The 653-nt window shown below is 70.0% G+C and overlaps 1 protein-coding gene across 1 annotated transcript in view; it reads left to right on the forward strand.

Annotated features, from left to right (window-relative positions):
• Nucleotides 1-402: 402 nt before the first annotated feature.
• LOC104398127 (T-cell leukemia homeobox protein 3-like) overlaps nucleotides 403-653 on the forward strand; it is a gene marked incomplete at its 5' end in the record, with an annotated part of 3,619 nt that continues 3,368 nt past the window's right edge. The window contains one exon of the mRNA XM_010008176.1: nucleotides 403-640. Coding sequence (XP_010006478.1) covers nucleotides 403-640 — 238 coding nt within the window. The remainder of the gene's footprint in view (nucleotides 641-653) is intronic.

The raw sequence follows: 653 nt of genomic DNA on the forward strand, positions 1-653 counted from the left end.
GGGCTGTGGCACGGCTCAGCAGAGGGGAAGGGTGGGCTTGTGCTGCTGGGGGCCTTGCCTGCCCCTCCACCTCCCTGGGCCAGGCCTGCCCACCTGCCCCTCTGGCCCCAGTCCCCATCACCAGCCTGGGGGAGCGTTGGAGCCGTGGGGTGGGGATGGGCCCTCCCGTTGCATCTGGAGCTGTCCCCCATGTCCTTGGGCTGTGGGAGCGAGTGGGGACACCTGGGGTCTCCTCCTCCCTGCCAGGCAGGACTGGCAGGCCCCCCTGGAGCTCCCCATCCACACGGCTCCCCTCGGAGCTCCTTGTTGCCACATTCCTGAGCCTCCCCTCTGGGCTCTGTGCTGGGCAGGGCCCTCAGCCCGCGGCCCCCCGAGCTGCCCCTCACCCCGCTGTGCCCACAGCCGCGCTCTCGCCCTTCGCGGCCACCCGGCGAATCGGGCACCCCTACCAGAACCGCACGCCGCCCAAGCGCAAGAAGCCGCGCACGTCCTTCAGCCGGGTGCAGATCTGTGAGCTGGAGAAGCGCTTCCACCGCCAGAAGTACCTGGCGTCGGCCGAGCGTGCCACCCTGGCCAAGGCCCTCAAGATGACGGATGCCCAGGTCAAGACCTGGTTCCAGAACCGCCGCACCAAGTGGAGGTAACAAGGCGGG

The sequence above is a fragment of the Chaetura pelagica genome, unplaced genomic scaffold (genome assembly GCF_000747805.2).
Source record: "Chaetura pelagica isolate M959 unplaced genomic scaffold, ChaPel_1.0 scaffold872, whole genome shotgun sequence".
Lineage (NCBI taxonomy): Eukaryota > Metazoa > Chordata > Aves > Apodiformes > Apodidae > Chaetura > Chaetura pelagica.